This window comes from Crocodylus siamensis, chromosome 1, assembly GCF_052110815.1.
Source record: "Crocodylus siamensis isolate JL-2025a chromosome 1, ASM5211081v1, whole genome shotgun sequence".
Taxonomy (NCBI): Eukaryota; Metazoa; Chordata; order Crocodylia; family Crocodylidae; genus Crocodylus; species Crocodylus siamensis.
In genome coordinates, this window is record NC_143395.1 from 205084605 (window position 1) to 205102487 (window position 17883).

At 46.8% G+C, this 17883-nt stretch overlaps 3 protein-coding genes across 9 annotated transcripts in view; 2 read left to right on the top strand and 1 right to left on the bottom strand.

Moving 5' to 3' along the window:
• The window catches only part of LOC149873930 (two pore channel protein 2-like), a 30252-nt gene extending 29515 nt beyond the window's left edge, over positions 1–737 (bottom strand). For all 3 annotated transcript variants that reach the window (XM_090053317.1, XM_090053307.1, XM_090053326.1), the window contains exon 1: positions 388–737. In XM_090053317.1, coding sequence (XP_089909443.1) covers positions 388–423 — 36 coding nt within the window. In that variant the 5' untranslated portion in view covers positions 424–737. The remainder of the gene's footprint in view (positions 1–387) is intronic.
• Positions 738–3784: 3047 nt separating this feature from the next.
• Positions 3785–11030, top strand: MTLN (mitoregulin). Its single transcript, XM_090053341.1, has 2 exons — positions 3785–7098; positions 9031–11030. Exon 1 carries the CDS (start codon positions 6913–6915, stop codon positions 7093–7095), a length of 183 nt encoding a protein of 60 aa, XP_089909467.1. The 5' UTR covers positions 3785–6912; the 3' UTR covers positions 7096–7098; positions 9031–11030.
• Positions 11031–11870: 840 nt separating this feature from the next.
• Positions 11871–17883, top strand: part of NPHP1 (nephrocystin 1) — a 65668-nt gene continuing 59655 nt past the window's right edge. For 2 of the 5 annotated variants that reach the window (XM_090053363.1, XM_090053389.1), the window contains exons 1-4: positions 11871–12345; positions 12441–12514; positions 15681–15741; positions 16605–16741. In XM_090053363.1, coding sequence (XP_089909489.1) covers positions 12214–12345; positions 12441–12514; positions 15681–15741; positions 16605–16741 — 404 coding nt within the window. In that variant the 5' untranslated portion in view covers positions 11871–12213. The remainder of the gene's footprint in view (positions 12346–12440; positions 12515–15680; positions 15742–16604; positions 16742–17883) is intronic. The other 3 variants (XM_090053380.1, XM_090053372.1, XM_090053354.1) reach the window with 3 other exon arrangements.

The following is a 17883-nucleotide window of genomic DNA, read 5'->3' on the forward strand; positions in this document are numbered from 1 at the left end:
TGCCTAGGGCAAACCTATGGGATACGTTTAACTGTGCTGACCAGCAGACATGCTGACCACCACAGGCGTGTCTGAAAAAGCCCTGCCACCCAGCCCTGCTCAATGGCAACAGCCCCAACCAAGACAAGGACTCAAGGTTCGAAGGGCACTTGGAAGAGCCAGGGCCTTGCAAAAAAGTGGGGCTTCCCACCCCAACGCGCCAATGAAACTACAGCCCCTCTCCCAGGTTATGGTTTTCAGGTGTTACAGGGGGCTCTCGTCTCTTTTGGGGAGGGGGGCTCAACTCCCTCGTCGTTCCAGTCCTGGTAGGAGTCGCCGTGCGAGCCAAGGCGCAGCTGCAGCCGGGAAGAAGGCCCCCCCGCCCGCTCCCAGCCGGGGCCCCGGTACCTGTTGCGCGGGCAGCGCCTCGCCGGGCGCGGCCATGGCAGCGCGAGCGGGACGGGGCGCACGGACCAAGCCGCTCCTCCCGGACTGCCCGCCGCCCGGCTTTAACTCCGCACGTGACTGCGGGCGGCGGAAGCCGCGGGCCGCCGGACAGACTGGGCCGAGCTGGGGCGGAGCGGGGCCCAGGCGGCGGCGGTAATGCGGGCTGCTCCGCCGCGCGCATGCAGGGCTTTGCGGAGGCGGCCGGGCAGCACGACACGGCGCCCGCTTGTCTTCCCTCCCAACACTGGTGCTGCGGGTAAATCCGAGATCTTTTACTAGACCCGCTCAAAAGTCTTCCTTGCCAGCTTTGAGGTAAGACAGATACCCGGCGTCAGGCTGAGAAGCGCCTGCCGTTGGTTTGGCTGGGGATCCAAACTCGGGGAAGAGGTGATGCCTTTTATGAGGGTGTTTCTCCACGTCCCAAAAGCGGGCTGCAAGGATGTATGAAATGGTCGTGAAGCAACTTTAAAAATGGATCAACAAACTTGACAAGTGGATTCTCCTTTAAAGGAGACAAAACAATGGAAACGGTGGCCTTTCCCCTGCAGGCTGGCAGAGTTTCAGCCTGCGAGGGGCTGCTTGGGGCCCTCCCCACACAGATGGGTTGGGACCTGGAGGGCAGCAGGTCCGGAGTGTGGGGCACTGCCCAGCCCAGGGCAGGGGGTTAGACTCAATGATCTACTAAGGTCCCTTCCAACACTAAACATCTATGAAATCTATCAGTGTTTACAAATGGATCGTAGTACAAAAAAAAAGTTGAGAACCACTGTTTTATTAGACCAGACAAGTTTTGCCTGTTAGCAGCTAGAGGTGCAGGGCCCCAGAAGCCCCTGCACCGATCTTCTCGACAGCTGGCAGGCTTTGTGGCTTCAGCAGGGGCTACCATCCCTGCAGCTGTCATCCTGCTGTGCCTTAACACACACAGTGTCAACCCATATCATGAGTTTTGCTTGTCTGCAGCTTGAGGTGCAGTTCCCCCCAAACCCCTGCACCTATCTCCTTGAATCTTGGCACACGTCAGCTCTCAGCCGAGGCTACTATCCCTGCAAGTTTCCTCTGAATCAGCCAAAAAACAACAAAGTTATAGATATTTCATTGATTCCCCATTATACCCTACAGCCAAATCTCTGAATCTTTTCTGAATCCATTTGGAAGCTCCGAATCAATTTGGAAAGCCTAAAGCTTCCCGCAATTCAATTCAGATTAGTAGATTTGGCCTCTGAATCATCTGAATCATCTCCGAATTCGAATCATGATCTGAAGCTTTGCACAGCCCTAAGGCTTAGGTGTCTCTTTTGTGGCTTCTCTTGTGACATCAGTTTCCAACATGCTTAAGAACAGTTGCTGAGAGCAACTCTCATGTGGCCCTCCCCTGTTTGCTTCCAGGTTAGCGCATGCCTGTGGGGATATGCTCAGGAATGATTTTGCAAAGACACACTGCCACTACAGTGTAGACCAAGAGTGCCAACCCTTGGCACATATGGCATGAGTGGCACACACAGCCACTTTGTTTGGTTTACATTTCCAGCAAGGAGCATACAGAACAGTGCAGATTAGAAAGAAAGCAGAGCAATGGATCCGGCAGGAAAGAGAGAGCAGAGCAAAAGGACCAGGCAGGGGAAGGGGAGCAGAATAGCATTTAGCAAGGGGGCAGGACTTACTTTGTGGTATGTTGGCCAAAGAGGTTAGCCCCCTGGTGCCCGCCTTCCTGTGATCAGAGACCTGACAAATAATGCCTTGCATTCAAAAGCTTGTCTAATTTTATCCCAATGACATGCTGGTCCAATCAAATTTACCGCCTTAAAAAGTCCTTGGCTTTCTCTGCCTTCTGAAACAATATTGCTACACTTTTACATTACCATAAAAGCAAAAGAAATATTTCATTCCATTTTCTTACTGAAATACAGCAGCTCTCTCTAATCAGGGAACTGCCAAACTCTAGTTAGAATTTTCCTGCAATCAGCTTCTGCCAGCTGGGGGAGTAGACCATTCTAATGCTAGGGATCTGTAGACCTCATTTGCCTCAACCAGCATTTCTTAAGTACCATCACCTTATCTACCCATCTATATTTTTCTACTGTATTCTCAGGGAGCACATGTACATTATGCAGATGAGTCCCTCCCCCCCATATTCATCTGTTTGTCATTTTAGGTGATATCCATGACTTACAATTATATCTAAGAAATATAGAAATATATACAACCTTTCAGATCTATAGTCTGCCAATTCAATTTCCTTAGCTATCACTTATTCAAGAGAGATATAGTCTCTCTCGCATTCTATTTAAGGGGTGAAAAATAATAATCTCTGTATAAAATTCCAGGTGTTTATCTCCTGATTCCCGCTATGAGTTTTCCCTTTGAAATGTACAGTTGTTTGGGATTGGTAGATCACCTTAAATACACATTAAGAGACATACCGGCATTTGGGCTGATATATATGCAAATACAGACTCTCAGGGTGGAAACAGATGTTGTCTATCATTTGTGCCACCTTAATTTTTTTTTTTAAGGTGGCACAAATGCAAACAGATGTCCTTACCCTTTGTTGCACCACATGACCTGAAAATCAGAGGCATAACAATAGGTAGTAATAGACTCTGCCGCTTTATTGAGGCAGACGTCTGTTTCCTTGTGGTGCTTTCCCTGCTCAGCTTTCCCCACTATGGGTTTGGCTGGATAGGAGAAAACCCCTCTTTTCCTGCTGCCCCAAACCTGTGCTGTGGGGTGGCACAGTGAGGGAAAAGTGCTTCCATGTTCAGCCAGCCCCAAAGGACCAGGCAAGGAAAGGAGAGTAGAATGGCATTTGGCAAGGGGACAGGGCTTACTTTGTGGTATGCTGGCCACAGGGCTGGCTGGGTGGGGGAATAGCTGGCATTTCCTGGCTGTCCCAAACCTACACTAAGCGGGGTAACCTTCAGTGTTTTTTGCTGCTCCAAACTTGTGGGTCCATCATCAAGGGCAGGACAAAGGGTGACGACGTGTTATACCCTGTGCAGTGATCAGCATTGCCACGACACAAAGCAGCACATCTGAATCACTCCATTCGGCAACATCTGTTTCTAGCCTCAGCTGTTATCTTCTGCTGCCAGGGTTTCTCTGAAGTGTGAAGAGCTATTGTCTGGTGCAAGTCGTACTTCATTTATCCATCACTCCCCTGCTTGTTATCAGTCATGTTATGAAAATACAAAAATGCATTCATACCCAAAACTAGGGTTCATACGAATAAAAAAATTGTAAAACTGAGTATAGTTTAACATTAGTTATAAATAGAGACCAAACACTACATTAGTAAATCTAATTTGGAAAAATATCTATGCATGATACATGCAGATCAACCCTGCTTTAGATGGCTTTATGACATACACACCCTGGCATGGTAAGTGACCTCCATGTGGCTCTCAGCCTCCCTTTAATCCTGCCTGTGTCTGTGAGACTGACAGCCCAAGACCTGTCACTCAAACAATGGGCATCTACAGGTGATGCCATGTTGCCATAGCAATGCACTATGGCGACATAGCAACCACATGTATCTACATGTGACCAGCAGCTACTTCACTGAAGCGACATGCTCTCTCATTATAATGCGATGCTAGGGCGAAGTAGAGGCTAAAAATAACCATGTGCCCAGCATATGGCGCTGTATGGGCTGCTACTGTACTGTGCTTTAGTATTTCCAAAAGGAAAAAGTAAAGCACAGCACAGTAGCAATGTCACCATACAGGCATGTGTAGATGCGCTGGTGTGACATACTTTCTTCCTTCATTGCATTATGGGCCCCTTGTCCTCTTAGAGAAATTCTGACAGTGCTCAGGCCAGATCAGTTGTTTGAGTAAGAACAAGTTTTATAATGGAATTTGGTTACAACCTTCATTAGTAGGAGCGTTGCCAGCAGATGGAGGGGAGTGATTGTTCCCCTCTGTTCAGCACTGATGAGGCCACATCTGGAGTACTGTGTTCAGTTTTGGGCCTCCCACTACAGAAACCATGTGGACAAAATGGAGAGTCCAGCAGAGGGCAACGAAAATGGTTAGGTGACTGGGGGACATGACTTACGGGAAGGGGTTGAGGGAACTGGACTTATTTAGTCTGGAGAAGAGAAGACTGAGAGGAGATTTAATAGCAGCTTTCAGCTACCTGAAGGGTTGTGCCAAAGAGGATGGAGCTAGACTGTTCTCAGTGGTGGCAGATGACAGAACAAGGAGCAATGGTCTCAAATTGCAGCAGGGGAAGTTTAGCTTAGATAATAGGAAAAACTTTCTCACTCAGAGGGTAGTAAGGCACTGGAACAAGTTACCCACAGAGGCTGTGGAATCTCTGTCCTTAAGAGGTTTTTACGACCCAGGTAGGCAAAGCTTTGGCTGGGATTGTATAGTTCGGGGTGGTCCTGCGCTGACAATTTCTCCACCATTATTTTCCACTCCACCAATTTCTGTCACTCTTATCATCAGCAATTTCATATTTTCTTCCAAATTATTGGTCATAATATTGAATAGCACTGAGCCAACCACAGATCCCTGCAGAAACACCCACAGTAGATAATGATTCTCCACTTAATACTATTTTTGTGGTATATGAGAGTCCATTTTAATTCATTTAATATGTGCTGCATTTATCATGGATGGTGATAATTTTTTAATTAGGTTAGCATATAGGACTGAGAAAAAAATTCTTACAGGAAGCTGAGGTATGCTACCTATTATTAATTATTCTACCATGCATTAATTCTTCACTGATTGCATTGCAATCTTTTTGTGGTTTTAGTGGGGATTTGAACCATAACTAGCCTGTAGTCATTCAGATAATCACATTTGCCCTTTAGATTACTGACATAAAATTGGGTCTTTTTCAGTCTTCTGAAACTCCTCTCAAGTTCCAAGATTTGTTAAAAATCAATGAGTGGTTGAGTCAGATTGTTGTCCAACTCTTTCAAAATTCTTAGATACAAATTACCTGGTCCTGCAGATATAAAATAGAATCTACAGATTATATGAGGGACCTTTGTTAACATCTAGTGTAATCTCCTTTATAACAGAAGGTACGAGTCTTCCCTGAATTAATCTCTTTGGAATGACCACATCTTTCAGGGAAAACATCAAATCTCGACTTGAAAATTTCAAGTGATGGAAAATCCACTACAGTTCTTCATAAATTAGTACATTGGCTAAGTATCATCACCGTTAAAAAAAACTGTGCCTTGTTTCTAGCCTGATGTTTAGCTTCAACTTCCAGCATTGAACCTGGTTATATATTTGTCTGATAAAATGAAGAACCCTCTTTTCACACTTCTGCTCCTTCTTAGATATTTGTAGGCTCTGATCACAACAGCCTTAATCTTAGTATTGATAAAATAAATAGAGCTCCAGGACTTTCTTCCTAAACAGATTTTGTGATCGTTTACTCATACTTGTGGCTCTTCTCCAAACCATTGCTGAACATCCTTCCTGAGTTGTGCAGTCCCAAACAAGGCACTTCCAGCAGCAGTTGTTCCCCTTCTGTCCAGTAAAGACTTAATAATCTCCATGCTTCTGTCCAGTATTCCCATTTATATATCCAAAAGTCCCTGCTTCCTAGGACTGAGTTACCCATCCTATATGTATGTTCTTTGTTTCCAGATGGATGGTTGCACATTGAGGTGCCAGTTTACCAAGTGACTCACAGTGCTCTCAGTAATAACCTGATGGTTATTTGCAGAGGCTATCAGGAATGATTTGTTTTCTTCCAGGTCCTTGTTAAAAACTGACCCTGCAGAATATCCTTGGAAACAATCTACTCACTGCCAATTCTCTCATTTAACTTTAGGAGCTGCTATTGAATAGTCTATCTGTTGTTCAGATAAAACTGTGTCATTATTACTTTCAGCTGTGAATATCATCCAGCTGTTTTCCAAAATACAAAACGTTTATGTTTATTGAATTTTTTTGCATTATTGAAGATTTACCATAGTAATGCCCCCACCCTTTGCTTGTATTTCTTATATTTACGTTTCCTTCTTACTGTCCTTAATTGAACTGCCCACAGGTTTCCAATACCTTTAGCCTCCCCTATCAATGCTTACAAGTCAGAACTGCAAAGTGATGACCCTGTCAAGTTCCCTTTCTTTCCATTTTAGATGTAAAATATCGATTTCAGGTTTGCCTTTCCTTTTTATTGCCTGGGAGGTTCCCTGTTATAGCCCAGGGCTGAGAAAGCTGGATTGCCCGGGGGCTGCTCTACCTCACCTCCCCGCAGGAGTCAGCCAGCGCTGCAAGAAGGGCAGAGATGAGAAGTCACAGCTCTGTCTAAACGGATCAGAGGAGGGAAAGTTTCCTAGTATTAGCAGGGGCAGATGGGCCCCCGGTTGGCCTCTGGTCCCACGGTTGAAGCCAACTGCCCGGCGATGGCAGCTCCAACTCCAGCCATGCAGCGCGGGTTGCCATCCCCTCAGCCCCCGTGACTGGGGCGGGCAGGGAAGCTCCGCCCACGCCCGGCGGGAGGCGGGCGATTATGGCGCTGGGCTCGGAGGCGCTGTCGGAGCGGCCGGTGCAGCTGGCGCTGGTGCTGGCCTTCGCTTCAGGCGTGCTGGTGGGCTGGCAGGCCAACCGCATGCGCCGCCGCTTCCTCGACTGGCGCAAACGGCGCCTGCAGGCCCAGTTGGTGGCCACGCAGAAGAAGCTGGATCTGTCCTGACCGGTGAGCGGGGCTCGGGGGGGCGGCCCCGCGCCAAGTGCTCGCCCTGCGCATGCGTGTCCCGCGGGGCGGGGCGGGGCCTTCGGCATCGGGACAAACCCCCATCTCGCTCCTATAGCTAGAGATGTGTGTGCATACATGTCATAGCTGTGTGAGTATACATGCATACATATACCTATATATGTGTGTGTATATGTCCAAGGGGACTGGACCCGATAAGATCCCTTCCAGCCTCTATCTATTATAGACACACACACACACACTTATTTATATATTTATTTATATAATATACACACATATATATGTATATATGCATGTATGTGTATATATGTGTGTGCATATGTCTATATACATCTATAGATATGGTCAGGACCCCTTTCAGGGCATGGGGAGGAGTGAATCAGGGTGACTGCCTTTGGCCCTGTGCTTTGGGGGGCCCTGCGGAGCCAGATGGAAGCTGGGTGGCGTACCTGCAGCCCTGCCTCACACAGTGTTAAAGGGGCCTCACACAGGCTGATTTGCCCCGGACCCTGCACCCCCCCCCCCATGGTCATCTCTGGATAGGGTGCATGTGTATATAGATGTAGACAGATACATTTGGTGCCGAGAGGGGAGAGTAGTATATAAAATGTGGCAAGATTGCTGCCTGGTTCAGACTGGCTTTGTGTCAGCATCCAAACTTCAAAATTTTGTACCCTCCCAGGAAAGTCCCAAAACAATATTAGCAATGATAATGTGTAAACTTCTAATAAGGGATGCATTATATGTTTGTGAGGGGGTAGTAAGGGGATCCTGAGCTAGGACTTGATATGGCAGAGCTCCAACTTACAATAGCAGGGCTCCCACTCCTAGTTTGGTTTGGCAGCAGCACAGCACAGTAATGGTATTGTCTAGAAATGCCAAGTGATTTGTTGTTAGTAAAGTTTGGTTTTTAGGGATTGATGGGCCGTTAAGTTTTGGGCTGTCTGGCTGTCTTTTCTAAATTGCTGAAAACTTCATGTCTTACATCAGGGGTGTCAAACATGGACCCAGGCTGGATCTAGCCAGGTCATCCAGCCTGCCGGTTTTGCCTCTCTTGGCTGCCAGACTCTCAAGTGAAAGCAGTGGTGCTGGAGCCCCACAGGAAGAAGCCCAGCACTGCGGCTTATTCCAGCAGCAGTAGTCAAGTGCCAGCCATGCCAGGCTTCTTCCCAGCAGGTCTTCCCATTTAGACTGGCCAAAGTGGGTGTTGTGTGTGCTGGATCCAGCATGCAGGGGTCCCTGACTGTTATCTGGCCTGCTAACTGGTTGATTACTTCCTACAAGGTTTGATTTGATGCGGACATTACACATCCTGGAACTATCACATTTGAGAGCTCTGGCATGTTTGAATGCTTGCAGGGAAGGAACATGAGCAGCAGGGGAACAGAGGGTTGCATGTGACAAGTGTTCAAAGAACAACAAAGTACACATTTTCTAGTGCCCGTATGGCATGATATGGTTATCATAAGTAGTGCTGACACTGTGGCATCTCCTGGACATGTATCACCATTATATAAGCCAGATACTATGCTGTCATTTTTTAAGTTTAATTTTAAGATTTTCCATTCCAAAGGACAAATTGTAGACAGCTGTAAACAGACTGTTACATTCTACATCATTTTATAGCCTGCTCTAAATTCCTGACATTTCAAGTTTGCTTTATTGTAGCTTATCAGTCTCAATGCTGTCTGTGCTTTGAGTATTTCCAGACCTGTTTATTTTTTTGTTTTGTGGTTTTTTTTAAATATAGTATTCTAAAACCTATATTTGAGATTATTTTTCTCTCTTGCTGGAGTATTGTAACTATGGTTTAACATGAGTGAACATTGTTTTGACTGTATTTTTTATTTACAATTTAAATTACTTCAGGTTTGCAATGTAGCATTCACATTTATATTTCACTTTCTTTAACAGCCTGACTGGGATGGAAGCCGACAATTGAATGAACATAAACAGACTCCTGCTCCCTTTTTATCTAAATATATTTGAAGAAATGAGGTTTTATACCATACAAATATCTTCACACACTTCATCACTTGAAAAAGATGGCATCTGTGGTATAATAGTCTTGCTTGCCCAAACTGACATCTCCAAAAATGATCTTCATGTGTATTAAAATAACCTCTGTATGGCTACGATGAGTTAAATTGGTACTATGACTGCATATCTGTTGCCTTGTATTTTTGAGGATTGTTCTAAGGACAGTTTGACACCCCTGTTATCAGAGACGACCCGAGCAGGGTGAGGGGCCTGGGGCAAATCAGCCTGTGCGGGACCTCACCCCAGGACATGAGGAACTTGGCGGCAGATTCAGTGGTGAGGGGCCGGGGGGGGTGCCGAGCGGCCAGACATGAAGCTGGCAGCAGCATGGAATTGCCGTGACCACTCTGCCTGGCTCCACAGGGCCCCCCAAAACACCGGGCCTGGGGCAGTTGCTCTGATTTGCCCCCCACAGACGGTCCTGTTCTATTTCTTTACTTTTCTATTTGTTTGTCCCTGTGTCTTTTGACTCTAAACCTGCTTCTGTACAGTATATGACTCTTGCCACCAAAACTGTCAATATTTAAAGCTAATAAAATGTAATTTAGGTTGCTTGTTAAGTACAAACTTTAGTTAAGTAAAAATATAGCTTATGAAACATGTTAGGAGCCTAATGTTAAAGCCCAGAGAGGAGGTGGGAACAAGCACGTGAGCAAAAGGTCAGTGAAAATTATAGAATGGCACACAGCATATATGGGTAAGATAAAATCATGAATTCATGATTTCATGTTAGGCATAAAATTCAGAGTCTCTATCAGTCCTTTAGACTTACTCTTTATATCAGGAATATGTCCAGCAAAGATGCCTGTTATTCAGTAGAAGTCCTTGGGACTGTTTGACATCTTTGGAGGGATGGGGGGGACAAGGCTTAGCCTCGTGCTTCAGCTGTCTTGTCTATTGCTATTTTTCTATCTCCCTGCACTTGTATTCACAACTGTTTTCCTCCAAAATTTTCTTTCATGAATTTCAAAGGAAGTCTGTACTCATTTTAAAACACCTTGAGCTGACGATGCAAAGTATACTCCATGGAGATTCAGAACTTGGTTGGCACTTTATTCTCAAGCTAATGTAATGCTTTCCTACTACCTCTCCTGTCATTTTGCTTTTCTAGCATTCCTTACATTTGAATAGGTAACATTAGATGCTTTGGGTTGTGTGACTGGCACCTGCCACAGTGAACAACAGGCTTATGCAACATTTTCTTCAAGAGTGCTAAAGATAGGTCAAGAAAATGCAGTTACGCTTTTACAACTAATGCTATATTAAGTTATCTGAAAGTGATTTGGCATACATTTTATGAGCAGGCTGTACCAAAAGGGGCTGAGATCAGTATTTAATAGGTACCCATATTATTTATTGGGCAACATGATTCATGTGATAGCTCAAACTGCACATGCTGTCAAATTATGCCTGTACATTTTTTTTTAATGAATAAATATCAGGTATTTTCATAAGCTCTTTTTGCCATGTATTGTCATCTTAATGTGTATCCCATATTTCTTAAAAATAAGTGATGGGAGTGACAAAGATTTCTATGCAAAACCTCAAATAATTTTTTGAACATTCTGCGTTTAAGCCCTATCTGATAGTGAATTTTACCATTTTAATATGGGAACAGTGTAGCCTTAGCCTGCCTGTCAGCTGCCTGTGTCTAAAATGGCACAATTCTTCTGGGGGGGTTGCAGTGGTGCTATTACACCACTCTGATTCCTGGCCCACCCAGTCTCTAGCTAAAAACCTTAATTCAGGTGCAGAAGTAACTGAACAGTGAAATATCAGAGGCACTGTCAAGATGCTCAAGAAAGCTAGATTTAGTTTTGTGAATATGAATTAGAAATGTACATTTCATTATAAAATCTACAAGACTAATGACAGTCTTTTTTGCCTATTTTGGTGTTTTCTTAAATTTTATGTATACAACCAAGCAAATAAGTGCACATTCCAATACTTATGTTTGTTTTTTGCTTTGGCTGTGAACTGAATAATATAGTACTAGCCCTCTAACATATTGGTAGAGCATCTAGTTGTTCTCTAACTGGAATTAAATACAAGTTGTATTTTATGGCCATGTCCAGACAAGCATGGATGTTTGGTTTCCCAGGGACAATTAGCAGTGGTACACCTTGTGTCACTGCTTCTTGTTCCCAGGGAATGCCTGTGCCAGGTGTGGTCTGTTGTGTGGCAGGTTACCCCGGGTGGGGTAGGAGAGGCTGGGGCAGCAACTGTGCTGGCTCCAGCAGCCTTACTTGGGGGCTTGGGGAGGTGTAGCCACAGCATTCCTGCAGCAGGGAGCCTAGCTGGCAACTGGAGTACGGATCTAGCCAGCCAGGCTCTGGTTTTGGTGGCACATGCTGCCACCACTTACGCTGCCCTTTTTTTTTTGGCTTGGATTTTTTTGACCAAAAACACCCTCTCATGCTGCAAGGCAGCGGCACAGGGAACACCCACATGTGCAGTGTGGCACAGCAGATGGGTCTACAGAGCCGCATACCCCACATACCACATGTCCACACCTGTCTGGACCCAGCCTGTGTGATAACTAGTGCACCGTCTGCACCCAGCTCCCCTTTTTCAAAACCCTAGATGTGCCCAGGAATTGCTCTGTCAGAGCCCGTTTATAAGATTATCTCCTTTCCCTTAAACGCCCCTTATGGTGGGTGTCTCTGCAGGCTGGGGTCCTCCCTGCAGGCTTGGGCGCTATTAACTAAGGCAGCAGCTTCATCTTCTTTTTATTCCGGCTCGAAACACGGCTTCCTGTAAGAAGTCCAGCTTGCAGAGCAGGAATCGGCCTGGTCAAGGCTCTTCCATCCCGCCCATAGCCTCATCTATCGTCACCGCTTGCACGCGGCCTGAGCTTTTTCGGGGGACTGCAGCTCCCATGATGCACTGCGGCTGCGTGGGCTGCGGCCCGCTGTTTCCTGCCCCCCTCTCGTTGCATGTTGGGTCTCTGCGTTCCCGAGCGGAGAGCCTGGCTCCGTGCCCTCGTTGCATGCCGGGAATGTTAGCACTTCTGTTGCAGCCGGGCTCCGCAGCAGCCAGGTCTCGGGGCGCCATGGGATGACGTCACCGGGGAGCGCCCGGGCGTTCGTTGCCGTGGCGACGATGGCCGGGCTGGGCCGGGGGAGTCGGGGCCGGGGCCGGGGCCCGCTGCAGCGCGTGCAGCGCCGGAGCCGCGAACTGCGGGAGCAGGTGCCGCCCCTGCGGGGTGGGAGTGAGGGGGAACCGGGGGAGGCAGGGAGGGCTCCCGCCGTTCCCCGGCCCGCTGACCGGCTCATCTGCTGCAGGTGGACGCGTTGCTGGCAGAGAGCAGGCAGCGCGGGGCTCTCGGCCCCGCGGACAGCAGGGGACTGTACCCGAGGTAAGGACCCGCTCTCCCAGCCTGCTCCGCTGCAGGGCAGCAGCCAAAGCTGCTAGGGTTCCACCCAGGTTGGGGGACAAGACGCACAGCCCACTCATGCCTGTGGCTCCTATCCAGTCTGTTGCTTAGACCGGGATGGGTTTAAACAGCATCGTGTAGTGGAGAGTGTGCTCCTGCCCAATGCACTGCCAACAGGATGCCCTACAAGTCTTGCAATTAGCTTCCCACTGGTCAGTTTCCAGTGGGAGGATCTCGGCTACACACTGATTTTGTGGAAATGGAGGAAACCTACCTAGCTTGCTCCTGCAGCCATACGGCTGAGGGCAAACAAAACCTGTGGGCATCCAAACTCCAAGTCTCTGGGCTTGGGCCTGCACATAGGATGATGGATTTGGGAGTATCTGAAGCCCTGGGCTGAAAAGTCTGGGGTGAAGGATACTTGCCAGTTGTAGCACCACATATAGTGTTTAAACTGTTGAATGTTGCCCAGTTGAGAGGATTTGGCTAAGCTGACCTTGAATACGAAAAATTTTCCAAAAAAGAAAAAAAAAGGGGGTTGCTGCTGACAGGGAGCTGTATTGCTTTTGTGGAAGTCCTGTTGAGCCATCTCTCCAGCGAAGCCACTTTCAGTACCATGTCTAAATGACTGCCTGGGTGACAGCTGACAGCGGGCTAGGAAGCCTGGATGCTGCCTTTGGTCTGGCACTCAGCCTTGCATCAGGCATCTCGCCTCCTTGCGTCACATTCCCACCATGATATGCACTTTGTGTCTCTGTGTGTTTGTTATCTGCTGGTCTGAAACTCAGGGAGACAAGCCATTATGTTACAATGTGCTGATTGCTGGTATGTGAACTACAGTATAAACATCTATGATGAAATCCTTGTGCCTGGAAATTGTCTAAGGGTTGCTCCCAAAGTTTGTAAGAATAAGTTTTTAAGAACAAGTTAGATAAACACTTGTCTAAGATGCTTTAGAATAAGAAAAGCAGGCCTAGGAGAGCCCTCAAGAGAGGACCTAGTCCAGTGATGCTCAGCCTTTTGATCTCATGGGCCAGATGAATGGCATGGGGCCAGCCTGTGGGCTGGATTAGCCCTACGCACCAGGCTTTGTCCCCGTGCCACCTCCGGCTGGTCCCACATGCCAGGCTCAGGTTCTGCACTACTATGCTTACCCAGTCTGTTGTGCAGGGCCACGCTGTCTGGCTCATTGGGCTCCCCTCAGGTCTGGAAATTAGTGACAACTACTCCCTTGCCACCATTTTTTTGGACTTGCAGGGATCTCCACGGGCTCCCCTTTTTCGAGGCAGGGCCATCCCTATCCTCTGATTTGTTGAACATATTTAACGATTACTTCTTGTCCCTGCAGTGGCAGGATACTGGCAGTTCCCTCACGCTTCTGCTTTACCTGGAGCAAATAAAGGAGACTTTTAATGTTTTGGGCCTTATTCCTAGTAACTGTGTGAGAAGATTGTTCTTGAATCTTTTAAGAATACGTTAAATAAACACTTGCCTACACCTAAATCATCTCTACTTATTCTGCCTCCTCTTGAAAACTTCAACAGAGGAGGTTCCACAACTTCTTCAAGCAGTCTCTTCACTGTTTTGCTAATCTAACATCTTGTCTTTTCTCTGCACTGAGTCAGGATCAAGTATGTCTAGACTGGTGATGCTCAGCCTCTGATTCATGGGCCAGATCTGGCCCCAGGAAGTCATGTTATCATGCCTGTGGGGCTCTGCCTGGGTCTGGAAATTTGGCAGGTGGGGAGTGGTGGTACCATTAAGTGCTGCTCCCCTGCTTCCAAATTTCTGAACCTGGGGGGAGCTCTGCAGGCCAGTAATGTACCTCTGTGTGCTAGACTTGACTGATGCACAGGGTCTACCCACAGCTAGATCAGGGCCTTCAAAATTGCTCTGTTGCCAGATCAAGGCGTGTGAGAATGTGTGGACATGCTGCCAAATCAGGGTGCAGGGGATGGTCCAGTGGACCAGCCTCATATGCTGACTCCACATGGGATCCACCCAGCAAAATTACCCTGTGCCAGTCATTTGGCCCATGGGGCTGGAAGTCTGGGTGTCCCTGATCTAAACCAATAGTTTTCAACATTTTTGGACTCGAGGCATTCTTCAGGAAATGCTAACTCTTAGCTTCCACTCATATTTTTTTGTTACTAAAGAAAAAGAATAATTTTCTTTTTGCAAAGAACTTAGACTACAATAGGTCAGAATATTTTTGACATTCGATTTCTATTTGAAATCTCTGGGTTCATGTTGTGAATCTTGTGAATAGTGTAGGCATTTGCACACCTAACAGTACTGATATGGTACATCACCCTTAAAAGGATATCACAGTACTGTGGTTGAAAATCACTGATTTAGATAATTCCCTGGCAAATTTTTGCCTAACTTATTAACCACTTGTTAAAGGAGATTTCATTTCTCTTTCTAAGTAGCCTGTTCCAGCATTAAGATTTCATTGTCGTTAATTTAAATCTAGCCTAAATTTTTGCATCAAATAAAACCAAATTCCTTTTGTCCTTCTCTCAGTAGTCATTCTGAAGAGTTGATCACCATTATTTTTTTTAAACAACTGATTAAATATTGGTAGAAAGTTATAATAATCTCAGTTCCTTTAACCTTTCCTTATAGATTGTTTTCTAAACCTCTTATTCTCGTTCTTACCCTCTGGAGTCTCTTGAGGTTGTCTATATCTTTTTCAAATTACATGTTTGAACTCCCAATAGTTGAGAAATGGGAAGTGATAAGGGGGAGGGATCAATGTTAGTTCTCTTGTATGTACCAGCAGGTAGAGTAGAACCTGGATACTACACAAAGTTAGCTTCCTTAACATCCTCCTCTTCTCATAAAGAGGAGGGTTTGCAATGTAACACAGATTGTACTGGGCTGCAGCAGACTGCTGTGTGAGACTGTTGTGGTGTTACAGCAGAGAAGGGGCACCTTTGAAGTAAAACCTCCAATAAGCAGCTGAGCACCGTATCCTTATTTTGGCAATCCACTGTGACTCATGATTTTATATATAAATATTATACACATTGAGGCCTTAATTTTATAAACACGTATGCACTTACACATTTCAGTAATTATGCTTGGTTTTGGTCATTTCTTTGTCAGAAATGAGAAAATGCAACTTTGTTTGATTTCAATATAGATGTGTGGAACTGAAGAAACTGGTGGATGAAAATATGCATACCCTTAAAAACTTGAAAAAAGTAAGTACTGGGGCTAAAGCATTTTGTGTTCCTCAGAGTAGCTTGGACCATGCCTAACTGTGGCTATATAGCAGCTATTCTGGCTGGATCAAGACCTTGATGGGAGTCTGTGGGGGTTAATTTATTATAATCACTACATGATTACATATTTCTGAGTGCTTTGGAATATGAAGTTCTGGACAAGAATTATTTATCATCAGTACTTAAGAGTATACTGGTATTTTAAAATGGGAACAAAATCACAGAGATGAGATTAAAAATATCCATGTTTACCTTTCTCTTGGCTAGATGAAAAATGAAACCCCTAAGCCAGTGGTTGCCAGACTGTGGGTTGTGACCCCAAATGGGGTCATAACATCAGTGGGTGAGGTCACAGGGGTGGGGGGCTGTGATTCAGGAGTGAGGCATCATGCTGAGGAAATAGGGCCATAAATGGGGTCATGCTGAGGAAAAGCTTGTGGAGCAGTTCTCCAACTGGGGGTCACAGATTCCAAATGGGCCCCCAGTAGTTATGAATGCTATTTTGAGCTCAACAGGCATGTGCTTATATTGACAGACATGGGGCTTATAACCAGAGGTGGGATCTGAACTGGAAATGGTTTGGGAATCTCTGAGCTAGAAAAATCTCAAGGAGACTCGACAATAACAGATTTCAAGGTGGATCTCTCACAAACAGGGCTGGCAGGGAAAAGGGCCCCTCTGAACTCAGTTACTTAAATAACATCCACACAGAATGTATATCTTAGGCAGAGAAGCAGGAATTAGCTGGGAGCATAAAGTAATTATAAAACCATATACAATGAGGGTTTAGCTTCTTTTGACTCTTTGACCAATTGTATGTGGGGGGGCGGGGGTTTCCTCAGGCTGATGAACCTGCCCCTGTAGGAAATTATAACCAGCGGAAAGAAGAGGAAGAAAAAGAATTGTTAAAACTCACTCAACAGCTGCAAAAACTTGCTGCGGTCTTCAGTCATGAAAGTATATCTAAGGATTACACTATGTAAGTAGTACAATTAAGCAAATATACCAGAAACTTTCATATTACATTTTTATTAACATGGTTAAAGAACAAGAAATGAGTGTTTTCACTGTGTACCAGACCTTCCTTACCTATTGTACTTGCTTAGGCAGCTGAAACTGACACTGTCTAATTAATGTGAGAGAAAGATAAAGTACCAAGAAATTCTATTTCAAATGTTCTGGAATCACCATTTCCTTTCCTGTCATCTTCTAACACACCCATTCAAGATGTTGATACGTAGGTGTTCCTTTAGAGCAGTAGGCAACATTTTTTGGCCAGAGTGCCAAAAACCCCCACAATGCCTACCTTGGAAGGTGCCCGCATGCCAGAAAAACAACATGAGGGCAGGGAGTACATGGCAGGATGCCCTGCTTGTGCCCCCCTGGGCTGCTCCCATGGAAGCCCTGCTGCAAGCAGCCTGGGCTCCGTGTCTGTCAGCAGCTTCCCAGAACCTGGGCCAGCTGCAAACATCTGCTGCCTCTTGCAGCCCCAGCTGCCTCCCAGCCCCAGACCTGGCCCTGGGCTCCAGGGAGGCAGCGCATACAGGCAGTGTTCCCCGCAGCGCTGCCCTCAAGGCTTCTGCAAAGCAGTGTTGGAACCCGGCGCGGCAGGGCACAGCAGGGAGGCGCAGACAGCTGCCTGCTTCCAGCTCCTCGCTGCCCTGCCACACGTCCCCTGTGTGCATGGGAGCACCGTGACCAGCAGCGCAGGGTTGTGCCCCTCGCTGTTGTCCCCACCTGCAGGGAAGTGGCATGGCAGCTTTTTGCGCTCCACGCTGTGCCCTGCCGGGCCGGGTTCCAACGAAGCAGCAAGGGCAGCACAGCAGGAAGTACTGCCAGTATGTGCTGCCTCCCCAGAGTCTGGGGCCGGGACGGAGAGGCAGCAGATGTTGGTTGGCACGTGGCCCAGGTTCTGGGAAGCTGTTGAGAGCCACAGAGCCCAGGCTGCTTGCAGCAGGGCTTCCATGGGAGCAGCCCGGGCTCCGTGACTATCAGCAGCTACCCAGAGCCAGGGCCGGCTGCAGGTGGGAGGCTACAAACAGTTGCTGCCCTCCCACCCTGGTCCCTGCCAGCTGTCTTCCGGCCCCGAGCTCCAGAAAGGCAGCAGGCACCGGCACTGCA